At 44.8% G+C, this 19,038-nt stretch overlaps 1 protein-coding gene across 7 annotated transcripts; it reads left to right on the forward strand.

Moving 5' to 3' along the window:
- The first annotated feature begins 38 nt into the window (after window positions 1-38).
- On the forward strand, window positions 39-18,576 carry ACYP1 (acylphosphatase 1). Of its 7 annotated transcripts, none has more exons than XM_030214533.1 (3): window positions 39-224; window positions 4,507-4,602; window positions 17,585-18,576. In XM_030214533.1, exons 2-3 carry the CDS (start codon window positions 4,519-4,521, stop codon window positions 17,798-17,800), a joined length of 300 nt encoding a protein of 99 aa, XP_030070393.1. In that variant the 5' UTR covers window positions 39-224; window positions 4,507-4,518; the 3' UTR covers window positions 17,801-18,576. The 7 variants fall into 7 exon arrangements, with proteins under 7 accessions (XP_030070393.1, XP_030070388.1, XP_030070392.1 ...); XM_030214528.1 differs by having other exon boundaries at window positions 39-221; XM_030214532.1 differs by having other exon boundaries at window positions 39-221; window positions 4,511-4,602.
- The last annotated feature ends 462 nt before the right edge of the window (window positions 18,577-19,038 follow it).

The raw sequence follows: 19,038 nt of genomic DNA on the forward strand, positions 1-19,038 counted from the left end.
ACGTGGAGCCGGTGGGCGGTGCTGAGTACAAAGCTCGGAGCGGATTGGTTGCGCCGCTCGTGGTCCTCACAGCCAGGAGGTTGCTTCCGTGTTCTCTCGCAGGTGTCGCTCGCTCTCCTGTTTGCTTTGTCCGTTACTGCGGTGGCTTCAGCAGCATCATCGTCGCGCGCGGACACACGGATTCTACAGGAGGAGCGGATCGGACGGAGGAGGAGGAGGAGGAGGTAAGTGCCAGCGGCAACGAGAGGGGAGAGGGACGGGAGCCTGGAACAGAGGCCGAGGCCACACTAGGGATGTGTTGGCTATGGAAGGTGACGGTTTCCTCTCCACCTTGCTGTCTTTTCGCCTTGGTCTAATGCTGTTGCCAAAAGATGGAAAAGGAGGTTCTGAAAATGATCTAATACAGAGAAAGTCACTTGGAAACATTTCAGTATGAAGGCTTGAAATAGAGGGAGAAACAAGGTCAGGTCATCTCTCTTTCAACTGTCCAGTTTTGGTGATTGTAACGTCTATTTTGTATTTCAATGTGAAGAGTGAAGTAACAGAGTGGGGTTTTGGGAGGGCTGGAAAGGGAATTATCTCGGAGATTAATGATCAAGAGAGCTATGGCCAGGTTTCCCCGGACACGGCCTCCTTTCCAGGCCATTCTGCTGCTTTTCTACTGTCTGGGTTTCTGGCACAAGATTGTTCATCCACTCTGCCCAGCCCAAAAAGATACTCATTACCTATGGTATGTGATACTTCATATGTGTACCTGATCTTGATTTGGCCTTGCAGTTAAGGGCATAGACCAGAGAAGTCTGCCCAGCGCTGTCCTTGTTCTAAAATTTCTAAACTTGTCATGGAAGCCTCTGACAGTGGTGTAGCCAGAAGACGATAGAGATGGTGCCCTGGGCCAGGGCTCACATGAGGCCTCTGCAGAGGTCTCTTCTATCCAGGTGGTCATCCCAGACCGGGTCGCTTCTTCACAGGTTGCCACTGTCGTTGCTGGTGAGAGCCAGTCTACGTTGGTGGCTTCGGGAGGCCAATTTGACCAAAGGCATGCCTCTGGATCAGCCCGACTGGGTAGTGGTCATGATGGATGCCAGTCTTCAAGGCTGGGGAGCTCATTGTCAGAGGCAAGTGGCTCAGGGTCTTTGGTCCCTTCTGGAGTCCATGTTCGATCAACTTGTTGGAGACCAGGGCTATCCGTCTGGCGCTTCGGAGTTTTCTTCCACTGCTCACCGGACGGGCGGTGAGAGTCATGTCGGACAATGTCACAGCGGTGTCATACATCAACCGGCAAGGAGGGACGCGGAGTCTCCCGTTGGAGCGGGAGGCGTCACTGCTCCTACATTGGGCGGAAGTCAATCTGGTGGCTCTCTCTGCGGCTCATGTAGCAGGGGTTCTAAACATTCAAGCAGACTTTCTTAGTCGTCACATGCTCAATTCCGGAGAGTGGGCGCTAAGCGACGTGGCGTTTCATCTGTTGGTAGATCGCTGGGGAGTTCCCAAGATGGATCTGTTGGCATCCGCGGCCAATGCGAAGCTTCCTCTGTTCTACAGCCGTCGCAGAGATCCCAAAGCGCTCGCAGTGGACGCTCTTCTTCAATCTTGGCCGGATGGTCTAATGTATGCTTTTCCGCCTTGGCCTTTGATCGGGCGTCTGCTTCAGAAGGTAGAGAGTCACAAGGGTCGTCTGATTCTGGTGGCGCAGGATTGGCCTCGCAGGCCGTGGTGTGCCGACCTTTGACGTCTTCTGGACGATCTTCCCTTCAGGTTTCCGGTCATGCAAGATCTCTTGTCGCAGGGTCTGGTCGTTCATCCGGATCCGGGTCGATTTTGTCTTATGGCATGGCTCTTGAGAGGGCTAGGTTGATCAAAAGAGGTCTCTCTGCTCCGGTCATTGCTACAATGCTGCATTCTCGGCGATGTTCCACTTCTCTGAGTTATGTGCTTACTTGGAGGATTTTTGAGAGTTGGTGTGTGGAGTGTAGTTTGTCTCCTTTTCGGACTTCGGTACCGCAGATTTTGGATTTTTTGCAGCAAGGGTTTGACAAGGGGTTGGCCTTGTCATCCCTTAAGGTGCAGATTGCGGCGTTGACGTGTTTTCGTGGTCGTATGAAAGGGAAGTCGTTGGCTAGTCATCCGGATGTCGTTCGCTTCCTCAGGGGGGTTAATCTTCTTTGGCCTCCCTCTCAATGCTCGTTTCCTCCATGGGATCTGTATGTGGTGCTCTCGGTTCTTACCAAGCCTCCTTTTGAGCCCTTGGCGTCCTGTACGTTAAAGGATTTGACTCTAAAGACCGTATTTTTGGTGGCCGTTGCATCGGCGCGGCGAGTTTTGGAGCTGCAGGCGTTGTCGTGTAGGTCTCCGTTTTTGGAGTTCTGTCCCGATTGCGTAGTTTTGTGGCCGGTTCCGTCCTTTCTTCCCAAAGTGGTATCTCGGTTTCATGTCTCTCAACCGGTTGTTTTGCCTGTGTTAGGTTCCTTCTCTGGTTCGGAGGAGCAGCGGAGATTGAAGTGTTTGGATGTCAAACGGGTCCTGAAGCATTATATTAAGTCGACAGTTTTCGGCGATTGGATCGGTTGTTCCTCTTGATTGGAGGTGCGCGTAAGGGGCTAATGGCTTCTAAGCCTACTATTTCTCGGTGGCTCAAGGAAATGATTGCTTCAGCCTATTTGCTTTCGGGAAATCTGTTCCGGAGCATGTTAAGGCTCATTCGACGAGAGGTCAGGCAGCTTCTTGGGCAGAGCGTCTGGTGCCCCCAGAGGACATTTGTAGGGCGGCGACCTGGTCGTACTTACATTCCTTTTCTAAGCACTACCGTTTAGACGTTCTCAGTCGGCGACGGGTGGCTTTTGGAGAGAGTGTGTTATCGGCGGGCTGCTAGGGTCCCTCCCATAATGGTACTGCTTTGTTACTTCCCATCAGTCACATTCTGGGCCGGTCCGGAGGGAGGCTAAGGAAGGATAAATTAGGCCTTACCTGCTAATTTGCTTTCCTTTACTCCTTCCGGACCGTCCCAGATCCCTCCCTTCAGATATTCTGGTGTGTTCTGTTCGGATGTTCGTGGTTTTGTTGTTTGGAGCTGTGTTGCTGGTTTATTTCTCTAATGTAGGAATATATAAACGAATAAATAAGTAACTTCTTGGTTAAAAGAAGGCAAATAAAGATAAAGAAACAATACTGTCCAAATTTCTGGCTCTTTGTTTCAGGCACACACCCTTGGTTGGCAAGGTGCCGGTGGCTGCTCAGGTTTTTGGATGCACAGAGTAAGTGTTTTCTTTCTTCTGCTTTGGTACTCTATTACTGGATCTTTCTCTGTCTGGCAAGGGCTCTTATTGGCTCTCTAGAGTCACAGTTTTTCTCAGTCTCCACCTGCTGGAAGGCGTGCACAACCCATCAGTCACATTCTGGGCCGGTCCGGAGGGAGTAAAGGAAAGCAAATTAGCAGGTAAGGCCTAATTTATCCTTAGGTAATCCATTCATTATTTTGCCACCAAATCTTCCACTGTTTTTGTTAATAGTGGAATTTAAGCAATCAGACTATAGTTTGTAATCGCGTTTCTTTTTGCCATAGGATTTTTAGGAATGGACATTCATACAATATTTTGTTTGTGTATTGGGAAATAGCCATTGGAGAACATGTAGATCAGGTGTTGGGTAAGGTAATCAATAAACCAGTCAGTTGATAATTTCATAATATAATTAGGACATCCCATTTAGTAGACCGTGTGTGGCTCCACCAGTTTGGGATGCAGCACAATCTGTAAGGCCAGTGGCTACAGCAAGGGCAAAAAAGGAATGAACCTTTATGGAACTATGTAGCATGTCCAACAATCTGAGCCAGTTTGTGTAGTGTTCAAAAGCTGATTAGTAGGTAAGAGCGTTTCCTTTATTAGACTAAATAGAAGCTCGTTATCAGGTTGTTCATTTTCAAAATGTGCCTTTCAAAGAGGGACCTATGAGAATAACTTATTCCCCTATATTATGAGCCCTTGTGAAGGGATTGTTTATCTCTTTGAGGGGTCCTTTTACTAAGCTGTGGGAAAAAAGGGACCTGCAGTAGTGGTTGGAGCTGTTTTTCCCCACACGCCAGGGCCCTGGTAAAATGCTTCCCCAAAAATAGCCATGAGGTGGTGGTAAGGGCTCCTGCAGTAACCCTATCCGATTACCGCCAGGTTAGTGCCGCACTATACAAAAAATTTTTAATTTTTCCAGCATTCCGGAACTACCATCACTGGCTGCGTTGGGCCGGCGGTAGTTCTGGGATAGTGTATGATAAGCCTGCATTGAGCTTACTGCTGCTTTGTAAAAGGGCCCCTGGGTGATTTGAATGTATTTTTGCCGTATCTTGCTTCTTTCCTTTTTTCTAGGCTGCATGTGTTTAGGTGCTTACATTTTACTTCATAGTGTTGCAGGTTACACAATTTTAGTGCCTGTTCTCTTGACTAACCCTACTTTTTCTATACCTTTCTGGCAATGTGGCCTCCAGAATTATATTCTGTTTTCCTTTTGCCCAAGACAGGTGGGAACATGGCTGAGGAAGATCCCTTGATCTCGGTGAATTATGAAATTTTTGGGAAAGTTCAAGGTGTATTTTTCCGGAAGTATACACAGGTTTGTAGTAAATATTAAGAAAGTGAGAATACAAATTAAACAAAAGATAAACCACAGTAATGTAATTCACAGAAACATCCCATCTCTGCTTCTTACCCACTGTTGGGTTAGATTCAAAAAGTTTGCAAAAATGATGGGTGCTAAGGGCCAATTCTATAACAGCAATTATGCTTGAAATTGCCGTTTATAGAACAGAGCACAAGTTAACATGTGCAAGAACTTAAGCAGCGTCAAAGCCTGGTATAAACGGTGCTGGGCTCGATGGACCCTTGGTCTGTCCCAACATGGCAATGCTTATGTACTTATACATATTGAATAGATATACTAGTGTTCTGGCTCATCTTAACAAACTGCACTGCTATGTCTGTTCCAGTCTAACAGACTGAAACAACAACTAGAGCATCACCGTTCCAAAAGACAATTTGAAATCAGAAGATTTTCAGCTGTATATTCCCTGTACTTGGAGTTAAAATATGGAACACTCTACCTATTGCCATCAGAACAGAAATCAGCTACCTTAACTTCAGGAAGAGGCTAAAAACCTTTCTCTTCCCAAAGAGTGCTTCATAATAATCCATTATGACTTCTACCTCCTAGTACCACCCTCAAATCACTTTGACAGATTCTCTGCTGTCATGAAATGCCTAGCACCTATCTGGGGGTAGGCCAGCCTGCACCTGGGCATGTGCTCTACACTTGCACCCTCCTCCCATTGATTAGGTAGGTCGCACTCGCCTTTGGGCGAGTCTCCCACTCTCAGGTTATTCCCCTGTGATTTCTAAGGACACTGGGGCCACATTCGCAGGGGTCCTACAGTTCCTAGAAAGCACCCAAAAGACCCAAAATACAAATCGCCAAGATTCTTAATCAGTCCAGGTCAACAGAGTTGAGGAACCAGGAGAGGGTTTACCATTATGCACACAAGGAAAACATCGGACCTAAAGATAAGTGTACCAGTTATACAAGAATATCCACATAAGACTGAACATTTATATTATAACAGAAGATCTTTGTATTTTGAGGTAGGATGGAGGACTAGGGTGCAATGATGGCGGTATGCAGTGCTATCTAGAGGAAATGGCTCCTGGATCTTTGATGAGCACTAGCCACTATATTTTATTAAAACCAAGCAAAACAAAGAAATATGTATAAGAATAAATGAGAGGTTTCTGTAGTTAATGATCGAGTTAAAATGTAATGCCAAGAAGTGCAGAGTGATGCACTTGGGGTGTAGAACTCCAAAGGAGATGTACCAGATAGGTGGAGAAAGATTGATAAGCACAGCTCAGGAGAGGGGCCCTTGGGGTGGTGCTGTCTGAGGATCTCAAGGCGACGAAACAGTGTGATAAGGCAGTGGCCGTCACCAGAAGGCTGCTAAGCTGTATAGAGAGGGGTATAACCAGTAGAAGAGAGGAGATGTTGATGCCCCTCTACAAATCATTGGTGAGGACCCGCTTTGGACTATTGTGTTCAGTTTTGGAGGCCATAAGTGGTTCTGAGAAAAGTGACAAAATGGTATGGAATTTGCCTTGCAGGATGTATGAGGAGAGACTTACTGACCAGAGGAAAGGAGAAACAGGGGTGATATGATACCGACACTTAAATATTTGAAAGGTATTAATCCACAAACAAACCTTTTCCAGAGACGAGAAGGTGCTAGAACGAGAGGACTTGAATTGAGGTTAAAAGGTGGCAGACTCAGGAAAAATGTCAGGAAGTATTTTTTTCACATAGGGGGTGGTAGATACCTGCAGTGCCTTCCTGTGGGAGGTAGTGGAGATGAAGACGGTAATGGAATTCAAAAAAGCGTGGGATAAACATAAAGGAATCCTGTTTAGAAGGAGTGAATCCAAAGAAGCCTAGCAGAGATCAGGAAGCAAAGCCAGTACTGGGCAGACTTCTATGGTCTGTGCTCTGATCGTGGTTAGACAGATTTAGCTTCAGAAGTTGGGGAACAATGCCAGTGCTGGACAGACGTCAGTCTGTGCCTTAATCGTGGGTGAATAGATTTGGATAGGATGGAGTGGAGCATGTCTGGAAGCAGACTGGGTATTCTGTACTAAGATACTGTGTGAACCCTTGTTACCTACAAAATGGTAGTGGTAAGTACATAAGTATTGCCATACTGGGACAGACCAATGGTCCATCAAGCCCAGAATCCTGTTTCCAGCAGTGGCCAATCCAGGTCACAAATACCTGGCAAGATCCCAAAAAGTACGGAATATTTTATGCTGCTTATCCCAGAAATAGTGGGTTTTCCCCAAGTCCATTTTAATAATGGTCTATGGACATCTCTTTTAGGAAGCCGTACAAACCTTTTTTTAAACCCCACTAAGCTAACCGCCTTTACCACATTCTCTGGCGATCAATTCCAGAGTTTAATTACATGTTGAGTGAAGAAACATTTTCTCTGATTCATTTTAAATTTACTACTTTGTAGCTTCATCGCATGCTGCCTAGTCCTAGTATTTTTGGAAAGCGTGAACAGACGCTTCACATCTACCCGTTCAACTCCACTCATTATTTTATAGACCTCCATCATATCTCCCCTGAACCGTCTTCTCCAAGCTGAAGAGCCGTAGCCACTTTAGCCTTTCCTGTTAGGGAAAATTGTTCCTTCACCTTTGTCATTTTTGTTGCCCTTCTTGCACCCTTTCTAACTGCACACTGTAAATTTATTTATTTATTTTAATGGCAACATTTGTGCACGGCCACTAAATTACAAAAAGGCCAGTTGTGGTAAAACATTTGGGTTCTGATTCCAAGCTTTCATTAGGTATTGCCAAACTTGTCTTAAAGGTCGTAGCAAAAAACTTTTCTTACATGCTAACGGTAGGCTATTTGAATTGGCTTGCAAAAGAAAGTTCACATGCCAAGGTTTATACAATGCCTGCTCCCATCTAATCGGGGTGAAGTGATTGGTATCTAACAGCCAATCTCGAAGGTGGCGCATAAGACAGGCCTGGTTATATCTTTGTATATTGGGGAGTCCCAAGCCTCCCCGCACCCAGTTGTCAAAGAGGTATTCTAAGCGCAATTTGGACTTCTTCCCACCCCAAAGGAATTTCCTACAGATCCTATATAATTTTCGTATATCCCTGCTTAATAAGTATATTGGCATAACTTGTAATATGTAGAGCCATCTTGGGAATATGAGCATTTTAAACAAATTGATTCTACCTATGAGAGACAAGGGTAGATGGCTCCACTGTTCAAGAGAGCGTTCTGTATCCTGCAGCAACTTCTCTATGTTCAGTTGGTACAATTTTGAGGTATCCATAGACAGCTGTACACCCAGGTAACGAAAGGACCCATCTGCCCATTTCAATGGGATGTGTCCCTGCCAATTCTCTTCATGGTTCGCCTCACCCTGCAATGCCTCTGACTTCTCCAGGTTTAACTTAAAGCCAGAAAAATCTCCATATTCTGCCATACATTCTAATAGAGCTGGCAGCGAGGTTCCTGGATAAGTTAGATGGGCTAGTAAGTCATCAGCAAATGCTGCGATCTTGAACATATCTGCTCCTACCATGACCCCCCGTATATCAGGTGACCTTTGAACATCTCTGATTAAGGGGTCTAATGTTAATACAAACAATAGGGGTGACAACGGACATCCCTGTCTGGTGCCCCGGTGTATGGAGAAGAGGGCAGATAGTATTCCATTAACCCACATCTGGGCCTGGGGAAGATAGTATAACGCCTGTATTGCCTCCTGAAAAAACCCACTTATTCCATAGGCTTCTATTGTCCCAAATAAAAAGTCCCATACCACTCTGTCGAATGCCTTTTCGGCATCGAAGCTGACTAACACAGATGGTATTGCCTGATTGGAGACTACCTCCAATGTTGTATCTTCCTAACATTTTTGTAATGTTTCTGCCCTGCACAAAGCCTACTTGAGACTCCTCAATAATGTCTGGTAGTATTCGTGCTAGGCGGTTCGCTAGGACTTTTGCATATAATTTGGCTTCATAATTTAAAAGTGAAATCGGTCTATAAGATTCTGGCTTCTTTGTATCTCGTCCCGGCTTTGGTAATATTATAATTTGTGCAAGCCTTAGGGATGGGGGCATTTGTTGTTCCTGCACTATGGCATTAAACATGTCTGTTAGCGGCTGTACCACCTCCTCTTTAAGCAATTTATAAAATTCCCCTCTATAACCATCGGGACCCGGGGCCTTTCCCAGGGGTCCTTGTTGTATTGCCCACGATACTTCGTCTGCTGTTATGGTAGCATTTAACATGGCTAGACTCTCTGGTTCCACTCGGACAATATCTTGTCCACTTAGATACATCTCACTGTCCAGCAGCGATGGATTAGGGGGTGAGTACAAACTCGTGTAACATGATTTTATTGATTTGAGCATCCTTATTCTCTAGTGCCCCATTAGAGGCGTACAGAGCGTCTATTTTGTTGGGCCCCTGCTTAGGTTTTGACAACCGTGCTAGCATCCTGCTGCTTTTGTTTGCATATTTACAGAGTTGATATCTATAATAAGCATAGTTCTTTTGGGCCTTTTGATGAAGCCTTTCATTTAAGGCCTGCTGCATTTCTAATAGTTGGGCTTTTAGTTGCAAATTATGATGGCGCCCATATGCTTTCCTTACTCTTGTTACTTCTTTTTCCAATCTGAGCAACTCCCTCTCCCTTACCTTGTTTTGATGACTCGTGTATGCTATGATGTCTCCCCGTAATACAGCTTTTGCCGTATCCCAATATAGAATTGGGGTGCCCCTATGCTCCTGATTAGTTTCTTGAAAATGCTTATATTTTTGGGTTATATATCCCAAAAATATTTTATCGTTATACAAACGAGTAGGAAATCTCCATTGAACTTGGCCAGGCACGGGTCCGGGAGGGTCTAAGATGGCATGTACTATCGCGTGATCAGATATTTTTATAGGACCTATTTCCGCCTCCCGAATCCTCGCGAATAAAGAGCGTGAAAGTAAAATATAGTCTATACGTGACAGGATAGCATGTGCACGAGACAAATGGGTATAATCCCGTTCCAATGGGTGTACAGTCTGCCACACATCCACTAAATCAAGGACCTCACTTATCATAGTTATTCCTCTCGAATCCGACCCCGACCCTCTCTTCCCCCCCATGTGACCTATCCAATTTTGAATCAGCCACTGCATTAAAGTCCCCTCCTACCAGCATGGGAATTCCTTCAAAACTTGTTAGATGTTGCATAAGTTTTTTTATAAAAGGCTTTATTATATGTATTGGGGGCATATACATTACACAAGACTATTGGTTGTCGCTCTATCGTTAAATGCACTAGTACATATCTTCCCTCTGTGTCTGCCACAATCTTATGAGTATGGACTTGAATCCCTTTCTTGATTAATATTATAACTCCCGCTTTTTTGCTCTGTGCCGGGGACTCATAATAAGCTCCCACCCACCACTTGCTTAGTTTCGCATGTTCTTTAGCATTCAAATGTGTCTCTTGAAGTAAGGCTATTCCTACTTTTTGTTTATGGAGTGGCTGGAGTATCTTCTGTCTTTTGATCGGCGAGGAGATGCCACCCACATTCCAAGTCACTATCTTAAGTGCCATTACTTAAAATCATTTTCATATTGTACATCAAGTTGATACCTGCATTTAATAAGCAATGGGGGCATCCCAGCCAGTACCCCCCTCGCTTTCTTCTTATTAGCATTCTATGTGGCAGTGTTCCCGTGGTTTCCCGTACCCAACTACTTATGTCCTTCTTCTTCCTGACCATGAAGTTATGTCTTCTTACTGTATCCCCCCCCCCCCCTGATCCCATCCCTGCCCCTCCCAACCTCTGTGTCCCCCTACTCCTACTGGGCACCTAAGGTGCACAACCTCCGTATCTCTGGTCGAGGACTCCTTTAGCGAGTGTTCCTAAGTTTGTGTCTCCCCCCCCCCCCCCCTTTGTGATTTATAACACCCATAACAGCAAGTGTAACATTAACCATTTCAGAGATAATTAACTCAACATCAACATAAGATATTTTCATCTCTTCTATCATCGTTCTCATAGTTACTCATGACTCGCTTCTCACTATCATAGTCTACTTGTTTTTAGAAGGACTAGGTCTGTCTCTCTCCATCTGGTCTACAAACGCTTGGGCCGCCTCCACAGTATCATAGAACTTCACAGCTCCATTATGCTGGATACGTAATTTCGCTGGATATAATAGTCCAAAACGGATTTGCATTTTTGCAGTCTCCCACAGACCTGTGAATATTGTTTACGCTGAAGAGAGACTTTAGTGGAATAATCTTGAAAACATAATATCTTGTGGCCTTCAATCTCGAGTGCTGCTCCTTTCCTGAGAGCTGTGAGTATCTCCATTTTATGATGATAATGGAGCAGGCGCACAATGACCACCCTTGGCCGATCATTGGGAGCTTTCCTGGGCCCCAGACGATGTGCCCGCTCTATCTTGAGAGGTCCTGCTGTGCTTACATTGTGTAATATCTTAGCAAGCCAGGGTTCCAGAAATTCTCTCAGGTCTCCCTCCTTTATGGTTTCTGGTATTCCTACCAGTCTGATGTTATTCCGTCGAGAGCGGTTTTCTAAGTCGTCCACTTTATCTTCTACTTTTTTTGTTAGATCAACTATAGCTGTGGTGGACTCCTGCGTCGTCGTTTCCACTTCTCCCAGTCTCTGCTGGACCTCTTAAAAGTCTTTTGTGAAAGTTGTGAACCGTTGGTCCATACTATCCAATTTGTCTATTATCTGTTGAAGTTGGTGACTCATAGTTTCTTCCACCGCCATCTTAACTTCCGTCACAATTTCCGAGGTCCATATGGAACTCACCGATGGCGGTGAGCTTTTCTCCGCCATCTTTGGAGCCTCCTCCTTTGGGTTTTTCCGGCTCTTTTCTAGATCCTCTGGTCGCCATACACAGTATAGTAAAGTAGCGCTTTTGAGGTGCCTGTTTGGATCCTAATACCGTCCCAAGCACTCCTTCTTCCTCAATGCTTTATGAGGCAAGTTCAACTCCACCACTTCAACCTTCCTGCAGGGACTTAAAGTGTTGTACACCTCCCTCTCTCTTCGTAGACTGAGGTTAGATGAATTAAAAAAAAAAAAAGGTCTGTCTCTTTAAATCTCCAGGCTGCTCTCTTAATACAGGCTTGCTCTGCTTTCTCCGGCTTCTCTTGCTAGTACTATAACAGTATGGCTCAGCTGCACCAGCTCTTATCTCTGCTGATATGGGATTATAAAGTCTCTGTTGCATTCATTTCTCTCTGTTAGTCTCTCCGACCCTCTCTCCCCTTCCTGCCTGCAGCAGCTACCACTCTCCCATTGTTTGCTCCCCCAGTCGCTGGTCTGCTATCACTCACTCTGTCAGCCTGTTTATTCAGTGCTCATGCTGCCCCTGTCTTCCGACCTTTATTTTGCTGTCCACTCGCTCCAAACCAGGATCTCTCGGGTGCCGGCCATTCGCCTCGTGGAGTGGGGGAGGGGTAACCCGCTGCTGCCGATTCTCTCCGCTCTGATTTCGTCGCTGCTATATTTTTGGGGGTCGGATCGCCGTCCCGTTTCCTGCCCCGGTGTTTATCGAGCTGCGTCGTAATGTGGTTGGAAGCAGCGGGTTTTTCAGAGTCCCCCGACCGTGACTTTGCGGAGCTTAGCATGCGGCAGCCATCTTGGCCGGCAGCTCCACCGGAAGTCACATTCATATTTAAATATGGCTGCAGTCATTTGGTGGCCTTTCCACCTTTTCTAATGTGTAGAATACATCTTGTCTGGGCTTCCAAAAGTGTGTTAAGAACAAAAGAATAGCTATACTGGATCAAACCAAAGGTTCACCTAGCCCAGTATCCTGTTTCCAAGAGTGATCAATCCAGGTCACAAGCACTTGGCAGAAACCCAAATAGTGGCAACATTCTGTGATACCAATCCTGGGGCAAGCAGTGGTTTCTCCATATCTGTCTCAATAGCAAACTCTGGAATTTTCCTCCAAGAATTTGTCCAAACCTTCTTTAAAACCCAGATACGCTAACCTCTGTTACCACATCCTCCGGCAAAGAGTTCCACTAAATAGGACACGTAACATTTAGTACACGCTAAGCTTTAGTAAAAGAGCCCCTTTATTTCCTCACCCTAAATCCACCCCAGTGGTCACCACTTGTAAGACTCTACATTTTAGGCGTTAAGTACGTAAGTATTGCCATACTGGGAAAGACCAAAGGTCCATCGAGCCCAGCATCCTGTTTCTAACAGTGGCCAATCCAGGACACAAATACCCGGCAAGATTCCAAAAATGTACAAAACATTTTATACTGCTTATCCCAGAAATAGTGGATTTTCCCCAAGTCCATTTAATAACGGTCTATGGACTTTTCCTTTATGAAGCCGTCCAAACCTTTTTTAAACTCCGCTAAGCTAACCGCCTTTACCACATTCTCTGGCAACGAATTCCAGAGGATCTTACGAGACTGGATGTCTAAATGGCAGATGACGTGTAATGTGAGCAAGTGCAAAGTGATGCATGTGGGAAAGAGGAACCCGAATTATAGCTGCGTCATACAAGGTTCCACGTTAGGAGTCACAAACCAAGAAAGGGATCTAGGTGTCATCGTTGATGATACGTTGAAACCTTCTGCGGCTAAGAAAGCAAATAGAATGTTGGGTATTATTAGGAAAGGAATGGAAAACAAAAATGAGGATGTTATAATGCCTTTGTATCGCTCCATGGTGCGACCGCACCTCGAATATTGTGTTCAATTCTAGTTGCTGCATCTCAAAAAAGATATAGTGGAATTAGAAAAGGTGCAGAGAAGGGAGACGAAAATGATAACGGGGTTGGGACGACTTCCCTATGAGGAAAGGCTAAAGTGGCTAGGGCTCTTCAGCTTGGTGAAAAGGCAGCTGAGGGGAGATATGATAGAGTTCGATAAAATAATGAGTGGAGTTGAACGGGTAGATGTGAAGCATCTGTTCACGCTTTCCAAAAAATACTAGGACTTGGGGGCATGCGATGAAGGTACAATGTAGTAAATTTAAAACGAATCAGAGAAAAGTTTTCTTCACTCAACGTGTAACCTTGCATGATGTAGCTATAATTCGGGTTCCTCTTTTCCACATGCATCACTTTGCACTTGCTCACATTAAACATCATCTGCCATTTAGACATTCAGTCTCCCAGTCTCGTAAGGTCCTCTTGTAATTTTTCACAATCCTCCCGCGATTTAACAACTTTGAATAACTTTGTGTCATCAGCAAATTTAATTACCTCACTAGTTACTCCCATCTCTAGGTCATCCTATATAATAATTCTCACCTCCAACGTTCTATTCGTCTTGCTGACTGAGACCGTGGCTCCTTGGTCTGCTAGGCTCCGTAGATGAGGCTGACGTCAGAGCCAGAGGAGGAGGGGCAAAAGGGGCAGGGCACATAGGCGGAGCTTCAACAACAAACAGAACCGTTGAGGGGCCTGGAACCTCGTAAGGCGAGGTAAGGAAGGAACGGGTCATGGTAGTTGTAGCCACACACACACACTCTGTCACACTGTAACTCACTGTCACACACACACACACTCACACACAGAAACACTCTCTCACATACACACAGTGTCTCAAACATACACAGTCCAAGGCAGGCTGGAATCAGCAGGCAAGGGAAATGCAGATTGGCCAGCCAGCTGGAGGAGGTGGAGGCAGGATGCAAGTGGCCAAACCGGGGCATCGGAGGCATGGCAAGAGTTCCCGGGACCCGCGCCCAGAAGAGAAGCGCTATCCTTGGAGCGCCGGCACTGCCAAAATGGCTGGCGCTCCAAACTGCAGCAGTGGCAAGACCGCCGCACCGGCGCCGCCATGATGGCTGGCGTAGCAATCAGGGTGAGGAGTGTGGTGTCAGAGCATTGGCCCAGCCAGCATAGCCGATGCTCCCCTGCACGGAGGCGGGACCAAGGAGCAGGCAAGACACACAGCAGGTGAGGAGCGCGACAGTTGCTCAAGTAAAAAGAAGTTGGGTTATTGAGGCCTTTAGCTGGCTCAGAAGTGCAGGCGCAGCATAGAAATGACAGTTGAAAACAAAGCAAGGCAACAGCCGGTCGAAAAAAGGGGAGTGATGCTAGACAATGTGAGAGAATGTGTAGGATGAAAAAAAAAAAGCAACCAAAAAAGAACTCTGATATTGAGTGCAATACAAGGGTTGGAAGGAGCAGGAGCTTACAGAGTGACAGGGCTGTATCAGAGAGGTGGGGGTGGAGGGGGTACTGAGACCAGAGAGGTGGGGGTGGAAGGGAGTTCTCAGACCATAAAGGGGGGGGGGAAGGGGGGCCCTGAGAGGAGGGGTGGGGGCACACGCTCACTCTCTGTGTCTCACATACACTCTCTGACACACTCTCTATCACACTTTATCTGTGCACATCGGACAGAAGGGGGGTGCCTGGACCCTGAAACTGGGATGGGGGAGGGCCCTGGCACACACTCTCATTCTCACAGTCTCTATCTCACAGACACACTCGCACCCAGTCTCACTCTCTCTCTGTCACACACACACTCGCACAGTCACTCTCTCTCTCTCTCTCTCACACAGTCACTCTCTCAAACATACACACTCCGAGAAAAACCTTGCTAGCACCCGTTTCATTTGTGTCCGAAACGGGCCTTTTTTACTAGTTTATAAATATGTTAAAAAGCAGCGGTCCCGGCACAGAGCCCTGGGGAACTCCACTAACTACCCTTCTCCATTGAGAATACTGACCATTTAACCCTACTCTCTGTTTTCTATCTTTTAACCAGGTTTTAATCCACAGTAGAACACTACCTCCTATCCCATGACTCTCCAATTTCCTCTGGAGTCTATCATGAGGTACTTTGTCAAACGCCTTCTGAAAATCCAGATACACAATATCAACCGGCTCACCTTTAGCCACATGTTGTTCATCCCTTCAAAGAAATGTAGTATTGGTGAGGCACGATTTCCCTTCACTAAATCCATGTTGACTTTGTCTCATTAATCCATGCTTTTGAATATGCTCTGTAATTTTGTTCTTAATAATAGTCTCTACCATTTTGCCCGGCACCGACGTCAGACTCACCGGTCTATACTACTACTACTATTTACTACTATTTAACATTTCTATAATTTCCCGGATCTCCTCTGGAACCTTTTTAAAAAATCGGCGTTACATTGGCCACCCTCCAGTCTTCCGGTACCACGCTCAGTTTTAAGGATAAATTACATATTTCTAACAATAGCTCCGCAAGCTCATTTTTCAGTTCTATCAGTACTCTGGGATGAATACCATCCGGTCCAGGAGATTTGCTACTCTTCAGTTTGTAGAACTGCTCCATTACATCCTCCAGGTTTACAGAGAATTCAGTTTCTCCGACTCGTCAGCTTCGAATTCCATTTCCGGCACCAGTATCCCACCCAAATCTTCCTCGGTGAAGACCGAAGCAAAGAATTAATTTAATATCTCCGCTACGGCTTTGTCTTCCCTGATCGCCCCTTTTAACCCTCGGTCATCTAGCAGTCCAACTGATTCTTTTGCCGGCTTTCTGCTTTTAATATACCTAGATTTTTTTTTTTACTATGTTTTTGCCTTTAGGACATAGGACATTTTTTGAGCAGAAGAACTTGACCCTGTAACTTTTCAGAGAGGCCAGTTCAGGGTATAACTCCTCAGGAGTATAAACCCTTTGAATTTTGGCCTCAACTGGCATTTTATTGTTTATTTTTTTTAGTAGAGAATTTGCCCAGGGTTAAGGTTTTAGAAAGTTCCCTTGACTTCATTCAGTGCACACATGGTCATATATGACCTCCTGTGTGACTCCACTAAGCTGCGGCTATTTTTACTTTTCTTTACTTCATTGTGTTTTGAATCCCAGCCTCTAGCCATTCAGGACAGAATTTTTAGAATATTAGGGGCTGGCACTGTGGCATCCTTATGAGGTCAGTAGGGTTGAGGCACTGATGACTCACAAGTTTAGAGAGGGAAGACTGCTGTTGTGGTGGCTTCTGATGGCCAAAACGTGCACTGAGCATGCACTGCGAAGGAGACCTCCATCCATCCTCTTGGGGGGAAGGGGGAGCTTTAAAATTGGGGAGAAATGTTAAGTATAATTTTTAAATGTCATAATTATGGTTGTGTTAATCCTGATAGGTCTCGGAATATATTCTGTTTGAAACAGGAGCAGTATAAAGTTTTTATGCTCCTGGGAGAACTTCCTGGATTATTTTTATTTATTTATTAGGATTTATTTCCACTGCTTTTTTGAAAGAATTCACTCGAGGTAGTGTAAAGCAAGAATGTCAATCAATAGACAATTACAACAGTAAAAACATTCAAATAACAATGCAAAGTATGGCATAGTATACTACTTCCAATCTAATGATTGTGGAACTCAATACACCTTTGAAGATCAATAAATCTGAAAAGTCATACAGGTTTGTTTGTTTTTAACGTTTTCTAAGTGAAACTTACAGGAGGAAAAAAGCCTCAGCAGTCGAGGGCTATCGACTGTGGAATTCAAACATTGTCGAATACACTCTAACCAGAGGACCACAGAGCTGCTTATTGACTCAGACCAATCATTGGCAAAAACCTTCTGAAAATCTTTTTTTGATTTGAACACACATATCAAAATATTGTCAAATGTCTTCAAAATCTTCCTTCTTGACAACTTTCTGGCAGCCACATTTCAAAATTATATGCACAGTCCTTAATATACGATCTCCATATATAATCGTCTTAGCCCTGATCCCACGGCTCTAAGCTTTAAAGGTGATTCAATAAGCTGCTGTGGTCCTTCTGGTTGGAGTGTATTTGACAATGTTTGAATTCCACAGCCGATAGTCCTTGACTGCTGAGGATTTTTTCCTCCTGTAAGTTTTACTTGGGAGGACCTTAGTGACCTTGAAGGTGTGTAGAGGGAGATCCTGTTCTTCAAGTACTCTGGGCCATTTCCTTTAAGGGCCTTGTATTGTATTGTGCTTTGGATGAAATAAGAATAAATATTACTTTCTTTGTTAGGCTGAAGGAAAGCGTCTGGGGCTGGTAGGCTGGGTGCAGAATACAGAGCAGAACACTGTGCAGGGCCAGCTTCAGGGCCCCACGTCCAGGGTGAGAGAAATGCAGCAGTGGTTGCAGAAGAAAGGAAGCCCAAAATCGCACATTAAACGTGCAGAATTTCACAGTGAGAGAAGTCTTCTTCGGCTGGAGCACAGTGACTTTGGTATTGTCAAATAAAAGTGGAGCACTTGCCACCTTTCACCTCATGTCCAATGTGAAAACACTTATTTTCAATGTTATTTAATTAATGTTCTAAATTATTTGTATCATTTCTTATACTGTAGCTGTGGAATTTGTATGCAATCTCCTCCCACCCGACCTTTTGCTTTCATGCTCTTAAACTTCAGTAATATAGTATAGAATTGTCTGAAACTGCTGTCCTGGAGCTTTTTTTTTTTATTTTTTTTAAGAAATGCTTTTGTTTAGTCCGCATGGGCTGTCTTCTACGTGAGGTGTGTATTGGCAATAATGATAGTTATAACTAGAAATCCAAGTTACTTGATTGTAGCAGGTGTTCTCTATGGATAGCAGGATCTAAGTTCTCACAGTATAGGTGACATTACTGACGGAGCCCACATGAGAAGCTTCTACAGCTTAGAATACACTTGAAGCCCACCTGCTATCACACAGGACCACTTCAGGCTATATGCTTAGCTTGAGCAGAATACAATTCCTGCCCACAGAGACACCTGTTATAGGCAAGTAACTTGGTTTTCTCTAAGGATAAGCAGGATATTGAGTCCTCACAATACAGAACTTGCTAGCTACAAGCTGCCTTCAACCAGAAAAAAAAAAAGAGCTTCATTGTGCTGATACCAACATATTTACTTTTTGCTTTTTTTTTTTTTTTTAAATACTTTATTAAGTAATATGCTTATATATGGATCTGAATATGCTACAAAGGCAATAAAAACCAAAATTGAGTTTTGGAACATGCTTCTGTCTTCCTACCACCACCACCCCATCCAAACAAGAGCAAAAGAGTCAAACTTCAAAACAGCAAGGTGCAATAGAAATCTCTAAAAATTAACATTTAAACAAACATAACATATGACCCAATGGTTCCCACCCGAGCCAGTCAGCTTTTCAGGATATCCACAGTGAATATGGATGAGAGAGAATTGTGGTGGACATAGTGCATGTAACTCTCTCTCATGCATCTTTATTGTGAGTATCCTGAAAACCTGACTGGCTCGGCTGCCTCCAAGACCAGGTCTGGGAACCACTGCCCTTTCCTCTCCCAGAACTACTCCCCACCACAAACATAAATTGTACTTACAACAGTGAAGCTGTATTAGTATTTCAAGTAGAAAATTAAATCAGAGTTCTTACTGAGCTAATGAATAGCTGCATTAAAAGCACTTTGTCAAGAAAAGTTCCCAGACCTTTTCCAGTTTATGGACAATTCATCTCTT

The sequence above is a fragment of the Microcaecilia unicolor genome, chromosome 9 (assembly GCF_901765095.1).
Source record: "Microcaecilia unicolor chromosome 9, aMicUni1.1, whole genome shotgun sequence".
Taxonomy (NCBI): Eukaryota; Metazoa; Chordata; class Amphibia; order Gymnophiona; family Siphonopidae; genus Microcaecilia; species Microcaecilia unicolor.